The following is a 7,888-nucleotide window of genomic DNA, read 5'->3' as shown; positions in this document are numbered from 1 at the left end:
AACAATACGTATGAAGTTGAAACTCCTCTTTGTAGTGCCTATACCTTAGATCAACTCATGCAATTAAATTATTCAGCGCAAAATAAATCAGGTACAAAAAAAAAAAAAAATAAAAACCCGGGGGTGGGGAAATTAATAAAACTTTAATTATTAATAAATTTTTTTTTAATTACAGAAGTCAATAGTACCGAAAATTACGAATTAAGGAGAACGTCATCAGAAGTTATTGATGTTAATAGTGTGGATTCTCGTGTATTTTCTCATAATGCTAGAAAATTAATAAATTCTGTTACGGCTAACGAAACAAGAGCCATACAAAATGGCGAAGCTAGAAGAATCTGTAGCGAATCCTCTGATAAAGATCCACTTATTGAAAATACAAAAGAACTTCCGGGTAATTTTTAATAATAACGAAACCTTCCCGCCCCCCCGTCTTTTCTTTTATTAATTTTGAAAAATTATTATTATTATTATTTTTTTTACGCAGATGACGAATCGAAAGAAGAACCGACAGAAAGACTACAATTGTTAAAATTAAATTCTCCTTTAGAAAATAATAAAATTACATTAAATTCTTTAACGCCAATAAAATTCGATACGGAAAAAAAATCAGGTTTTACAATAGGAGAAAAATTGGAAGAAATCAAGGTTGTTAATGTTCCCGGACCAGAAAGCAGAATATAAAATTTGTTCTTGTATATTGATCATTTATCGATTCCGGATCGAAATCTATCGATTTTTATTTTTAATATATATATATATATATATAATAATAGTAAGATAATCAAGGAAAATTTCAACTCAATATTATTGTTTACTACGTTGCTGATGAAAATAATAATAATAATTTTTACTATTACTACTATTACTATTACTAGTTTATAATTATTTATATTATTATTATTATTTTATTTTTATCAAAGTGTCAAATACTTTTTTTGTAGGCATATAAAAATTGGGCCAGATGAAGATTTTTTTCTATGAAATTTTATCAAAGAAAATAAAATAATTGACGTTCATTGATTGAGATACGAAGCAAATATATATATATAATCTGGTTTCTATCCGAAAATTCGTCAATATTTATTATTTAATTATTATTATTATTATTATTATTTTATAATCTTATGGATTTATAATACTCCGTATAATAATTATTAATAAAAATAAATAATAATAATAACGATGTATGCAACGAATTATAAAAAGAGAAGAAAAAAAAGATAAAAAAAACTTTTTATATTTGTGATCTCTTATTAAAATAATTTTATAAATAAATAAATAAATAAAATTAATAAATAAATTTTCGTTAATAATATTTTTCCCTATTGAAAATTTTTATTTAAACCTGATTTTATATAAAATTAATAATAAAATTTTATTTACTTTAATAATACTTATTTTTATGTAAAGTAATATAAAACTGGTTTTTGCATAACAAATTATTATTATTATTATTATTATTATGTTGATTTCATATGAAAATTTTATTATTATTATTAAAAGATTAAAATTTCCAATCGTAAAAAAAAAAAAAATGGCTGATAATTTTTATACATTGAAAAAAATTTTAAAACGTTACAATTTTGGCAAATAGAAATTTTTTTTTAAGTAATGTTCGAGTGTGAATGGATTTGAAAAAAAAAAAAAAAGATTTTTATGCAAGGCTGTCGGTATAAAAGGTCGTCATACAACTGACAACTCATCTCCCAACAACAGCAATTCACTCCTCATTATCTAATAAAGTTTTTGGTGTGCGTGTGTGTATGTGATATAGTGTCGTGGACATCTCAACAAATTTTTCATTTGTAAATTTTTTTCAATAATAATAATAATAATAATAATTAATTTTTCTTTTAATAAAAAAAAAAAAAATCATTAATTAGTGTTGTTTTTAGTAAAAAATAATAATAATAATTTGAATTCATTCGTTAAAATTAGTTTTTCCGCGAAAACTTTTCCCCGAATATAATACAGGTACGATAATAAATTTTCTTTAAATTTACTACTACTACTCTTTTATTATTACCTTTTTAATATTAAAACTTTATTTTGTTGTTTCTTAACGTAATCTACATTGTCTGTACATTATCTCCCTCCCCTCCCCTCCCCTCCCCCCACTTAATTTAAATTAAAACGAAAAAAAAAAATTTTTTTTAAATCCGTTCGTTTGTTTTAGTTTATTGTAATCATTTTAAAACTGTTTGTCATATCAAAGTAATTATTATTATTATTATTATTATTATTATTATTATTATTATTATTATTATTATACCGTAGAATTTTTCACGTTATAAAGTCACTCTCAAAATATTTTTTTTTTTTTTAAACGAAAAAATTAAATAATAATAATAATAATTAAATAATATTAAACATTTTCAATTAAAGGCCCTTTTTTTTTATTTTAATAACATAATTTTAATATATTAAATTTTGTTTTGACTTGAAATAATAATAATAATAATTTAGCAAATAAAATGATTTCCGCCTTTTTTTTTTTTGTTTTTAAGGTAAAAAAAAAAAAAAAAAAAATGGAGAAAATTATTGCAGATAAAAATAAATCGAATTTTTCTTCTGCTTCTGTTGTCGTTAAATTCGACGTGACAGAAAATTGTCACGACGATTCTGAACTTCAACAAAATGAAAAAATACCCATAATCAGTTCACCTCACGTTACTTGGAACGATAATGTTAAATTATGTAGACCTCTTTCAATTAACAGGTATGATAATAATTTTTTTAAAAAAAACGTTTTAAATAGGTTTCAGGTATTAAAAATATTAAATCGAGAAGGGGTTTATAATTTTATGATTTTTTTTTTTTTAATGAGTCGTAATTGACCTTTTTTTTTTTGTTTTGTTTTGTTTGTATAAAAATGATTGTTGAGGATTTAATAAATCAAATTCTTTTTATGAATTACTAACAACAACAACAACAAAATTTTGTTTTTTTTTTAAATAAAGGAATTATTAGAAAATGAATTACTTTTTTTTTTTTCTAACTAGTTCAACAATGGCTGCCACTGAATTTAAAAAAAAAAAAAAGGCTTATTTTAAGTGTCAAAATTATTATTATTATTATTTTGTAGTGTTTTGCCATAATTATGACCGTGAAACAACATCAATGCGACAATTGTCTAAATATTTTTTATGTGTGGTTAAGCTTTCAATCCTCCATTTTTTTTTTTTTTTTTTTTTTTTCATTTAGTCTCTTGAAATTATTTTTTATTTTGATTTTATTTTTTTTTTTTATTAATAATTCGACGTCTTTTTCCTTTTTCACAAGGATTTTACTTAACGTAATTATTATTATTATTATTATTATGTTTCGATCGCGAAAAGTTTTATTTGTTTAGGTGAGAATTTTTCAAAAGTTACTTTTCTCGAGTTTTAATGGGCCTCTCGAGAGAAATGCTTTCGTATATGTTTTGTCATCACGTAAACTAAACTAAATTTTGTGAATATAAATGACAGTCATCAATCCTTGAAAGTTTTTTTTAATTTTTTGGATGAATATAAAATGTCTCCCGATCTAGTGACACGAATTTGTTGGTTAGCCAAGATCAGAAAAAGTAAAAATCACATCCTCGTCACATTTTGACAATATAAAAACCCTAATAATTTTTCCTACTCTTTTTAAATGTATAATAAAACTACTAAATAAACTAAGAAACAACAGACGAGACAATAAAACCAACAGCAGCATCCATTAATAATAATAATATTCAATCGATAAATATTAACATTGTTTACATTTTAATCCTTTACATAAATCTACCCTCCTCATTTTTAATTAACCGAAAAAAAAACAATTATGAAAAGTATTATTATTTCCCCCCCCCTATTTAAATTATTTACAAATAAATTTCATAAATTTTAATTTCGGTACCTGTGTGTTTTAGGTACGAAAATAAAAAATTTTTTAAATTTGTTAAAATAAATTCTTGTATTCCTTAGTAAACTTTTTTTTGTCGAAATTGCAAAAATTTAAATTTTAAAATGAATTAATACACTTATTATAATCAAACGTACTAATGTATCTTTGTAAATTTTTTTTTTAAAATCCACGTTTTCTTTTTGTCAAATTAAACCGTTAATTATTTTAAATATTTTGAGTGTATTTAAAAAAAAAAAAAAAAAAAAATTATAAACAATATTAAATTACATAAATTTTTTATGTAAAAACTTATTAAATAATTTCAATTATTATAAAATTATTAATTTAAAAAAAAAAAAACTTATTTTAACATAAACAAAACCATTCCATACCTTATTATTATTAATAACAATTTACTAAGTGTTACGATTAATAATTATTTTATTTGTTTAAAGAACCTTATTTTTAAATAAAAAAAATAATAATAATAATAATTTTTATTATTTATATGACAGGTGATAACGATTCGAAAAATGAGATATCATTAATGAAAAATAAAATTTAGAAAAGAAAAACCTTGAACACTTTTTTCCTTTTTTTTAAAAAAAAAAATAATATACCTATAATATTTTTATAACGTTATTTGATTATTATTATTATTATTAGATAAATTTCGTTAATTTTATATTAATGCGAATTATTAATATTAACCAAAAATATATTTTATTAAAATTTTCCTTTTTTTTTAAATTTTATTTATCAACAATTAATTTTCCTTATCAGTTGTCTTTCTTATTTTTATTTGTTTTGATATAATATTAAAAAGTAGAAAAACAATTTCAAATTTGAATAAAACCGGTTTTTTATAAATCGTTAAATTTTAACCAAAATATAAATAAAGAATAATAATAATAATGAATCGAAGAATATTTTTAAAATCGTAAATAAAATGGCGAAACAAACTAAACCCCCTAATTTATAAGAATCCATTTTTTTTTTTTTTTATAATAACCTATCGAAATATCATTAAATATCATTAATATTTTACGTTATTACGACCAATAGTTAAGTCATTCGAGAAAAAAAAATCGGTTTCATTATCATGAGAAAAAAATTATTATTATTATTTTTTTGTTACAAACAACAGTGATAAATTGTTATGTGTTACGTACGTAGCGACGATGAAACCATACGTACTCAATCTATTCTTTATTATATTTTTTTTTGTTACCTCGTCACAATCGTTTAAGTATATTCAAGTTGAATTTTTTACACAACATGTTTAGTGCGCAAGTTATTAAAGACGCGTATGCAACCGAATTTTTTTTTTAAAAAACTTATTTAAAGTTAAAAAAAAGTTTTTTTTTGGTGGTAAACGTTAATTAAAAACTAATTGATATTGTGATGATGATGATGATTTTTACGCGATGTATGTTTAATTAAGTTGAACGAACGAACGTGCGAACGGACGTACTCACGGGATTTGTACGTAATTTTATTATTTGTTTTTGTGTTTTATTATTATTATTATTAATGTTAAATATGAAAAAGTGTGAGGAATCGAACGAAGATGAAAAATCATCGTCGCAAGAGAAATTATGCTTATTAAATTCCGATAATGTTAACGATACGACGGATGAAGAAATGTTATTAAACAATCGAAATACAACCAAAATATTCGTTTCGAACGAAATAAAAAAAAAAAAAAAATTATTAACTTGCGATGATTTTAAAACAAAATCTTTTCACGGTTCTTGGCCTTTGGTTAATTTAAATCAACCGATAAATTATGATAAAGATAAATCAAACGTTTCCTCAGGTTATCGCGGCGGAACAGATTCAGACACGTTAAATAATTCAACAAAATCTGCAAAATCTTCATTGGAAGAAGATTATAAAACTATCGTTAAATTAATATCGAATTTACAAAATTCGGCAAAAGCTTTAACGACAAAATATGAAAAATTAATATCGAATAAAAATACAAAACAGTTAAATTTTCGTTCACACGACGATATTATAAATGTAACTACGGATTCGGCATCCGATGCCGTGGTCAAAACCAAAAAAGATAATAAATTATTTTTACGTACGGATATTAAAATACCCGATGATCTTTTGTTAAATTTTCGTAATAAAAATAATGCAGATTCCGTATCGCGAGATTCGTTACAATTTTTTTTTGAAAACGAAAAACTTTTATGTGGCAAAACAAACGGTTTGACAAATTTAAAATGGAACGATGGCATTTCGGTAACGTCACCTTGTTCTACAAACCCCGAAAGTTTTTTCGACAGGTAAAAAACATAATCGTGAGAATCGAAATTCTTATTATTAAATTTATCATAATAATAAGGATAAGTTTAAAAAGTGTAAAAATATTATCTCTTACCTTACATTGAAGTCGGTAAATAAGCCTAAATGACATCGATGTCGTATTCGTATAAAGAATCCTGTAAAGAGAAATAAAAAAACATATTAGAATATTATTATTAAGTAATTTTTTCGTAATTTTTTTTTTTTTTTTGAAATGATACGACGACCCTTTTGTATATGATAATAATTTTTATAATACGACATTTTAAAATTAAGCTTTGATAAGTCGTTGTTGCACAATAAAATAAATAATAGGCTCGTAATAAGTGAAACTTGTTAATTAATTGATAAGTTTTTTGTCACGTTTATTATCATTTCGACAAATAATAATCTTTGTATATTAATTTATTTATATAATTTACCTTGACTGACACTTTTTGTTTTAATTTTTTTTTTTTTTTTTTAGTGGGAAAAAATGCAGGAGTCAAAATGTAATTTTTCCAAAAAGATCTGTTTTAAAAAATGGCGAATGTAACGTATTGAAAAAAAGTAGCAATTCGAAACGTCGCATAAGGTATTTACAAGACATATTTACAACGCTCGTGGATGTTAAATGGCGTTGGACTTTGTTTGTGTTTGCCCTAAGTTTTATTTTAAGTTGGCTTTTTTATGCTGTGATTTATTGGCTGATAGCCTATGCACATGGTGACTTTGACCATCTTGATGTGAGTTTTACACCTTCATATAAATTTAAAAAAAAACAATATAAAACAAAATTCAAAATACTATACTAATCATTCGGTGATCAGTAGTATGTAACTACAACTAAAAAATGACAACTGTAAAAACATATTAATAATATATATATAAAATTTACAAAACATTATTTAAATTACAGGATGAAAATTGGAAACCCTGCGTTGATAATTTATTTGATTTTACATCCTGTTTTTTGTTTTCCGTTGAAACTCAACATACAATTGGTTACGGAGGTAGGGCAACAAGTGAGGAATGTCCTGAGGCAATATTTGTAATGTGTATTCAAAGTATCACCGGTGTCATGATTTCTGCATTTTTGGCTGGTATATCATAAGAAATCCATAAGGTTCCAAAAAAAAATTTCTCTAAAGTTTTCTAAACTTGTTATTATTTTAAATATTTTTTTTAGGTATTTTTTTTGCCAAAATGTCGAGACCGAAACAAAGAAGGCAAACTTTATTATTTAGCAGAAAAGCAGTTATATGTCAAAGAGATTCTCAATTATGTTTAATGTTTAGAGTTGGTGATATGAGAAAGTCTCACATTATTGGAACAAATATAAGAGCCCATATATTCCGAACACGAACAACAAGAGAAGGTAAATTATGTTATAAATAAAATTTCTCTATTTAAAAACAGAATAAAAAATTTTAAAATTCTAAGCACATAATACTTTGAGCATATTTTATATAAAAATTTTGTTTTAACTCAATGGTAAAAAATTATACAACCATTATTTAAAAACCCTGTCACCTCTAAAAGTACTTAAAGCAATATTAATGAGATAATAAATTATAATATGAGTTTTGCAAACAGTTTAAATAAATGTAAAGTTTAAGTAAAAAAAATTATTGTTTTTTTTTTTTTTTTCTAGGAGAAGAATTACCTCAGTACCAGTGTGAGCTTCAAGTGTCTGTAGATGGCTGTGAATCTAATT

General features: G+C 23.2%; 2 protein-coding genes across 2 annotated transcripts in view; both read left to right on the top strand.

Moving 5' to 3' along the window:
* The window catches only part of Phum_PHUM083720 (inwardly rectifying K+ channel protein, putative), a gene marked incomplete at both ends in the record, with an annotated part of 2,327 nt that extends 1,643 nt beyond the window's left edge, over positions 1 to 684 (top strand). The window contains 2 exons of the mRNA XM_002423712.1: positions 179 to 394; positions 488 to 684. Of these exons, the coding sequence (XP_002423757.1) occupies positions 179 to 394; positions 488 to 684 (413 nt within the window). The remainder of the gene's footprint in view (positions 1 to 178; positions 395 to 487) is intronic.
* A 4,734-nt stretch (positions 685 to 5,418) lies between these two features.
* The window catches only part of Phum_PHUM083610 (inwardly rectifying k+ channel, putative), a gene marked incomplete at both ends in the record, with an annotated part of 3,039 nt that continues 569 nt past the window's right edge, over positions 5,419 to 7,888 (top strand). Inside the window, 5 exons of the mRNA XM_002423711.1 lie at positions 5,419 to 6,173; positions 6,701 to 6,917; positions 7,091 to 7,274; positions 7,361 to 7,549; positions 7,826 to 7,876. Coding sequence (XP_002423756.1) covers positions 5,419 to 6,173; positions 6,701 to 6,917; positions 7,091 to 7,274; positions 7,361 to 7,549; positions 7,826 to 7,876 — 1,396 coding nt within the window. The remainder of the gene's footprint in view (positions 6,174 to 6,700; positions 6,918 to 7,090; positions 7,275 to 7,360; positions 7,550 to 7,825; positions 7,877 to 7,888) is intronic.

This window comes from Pediculus humanus, genomic scaffold (assembly GCF_000006295.1).
Source record: "Pediculus humanus corporis 1103172107434 genomic scaffold, whole genome shotgun sequence".
NCBI lineage: Eukaryota > Metazoa > Arthropoda > Insecta > Psocodea > Pediculidae > Pediculus > Pediculus humanus.
Note: the sequence above shows the minus strand (reverse complement) of the source record. Positions and strands in the feature narration are given on the sequence as shown.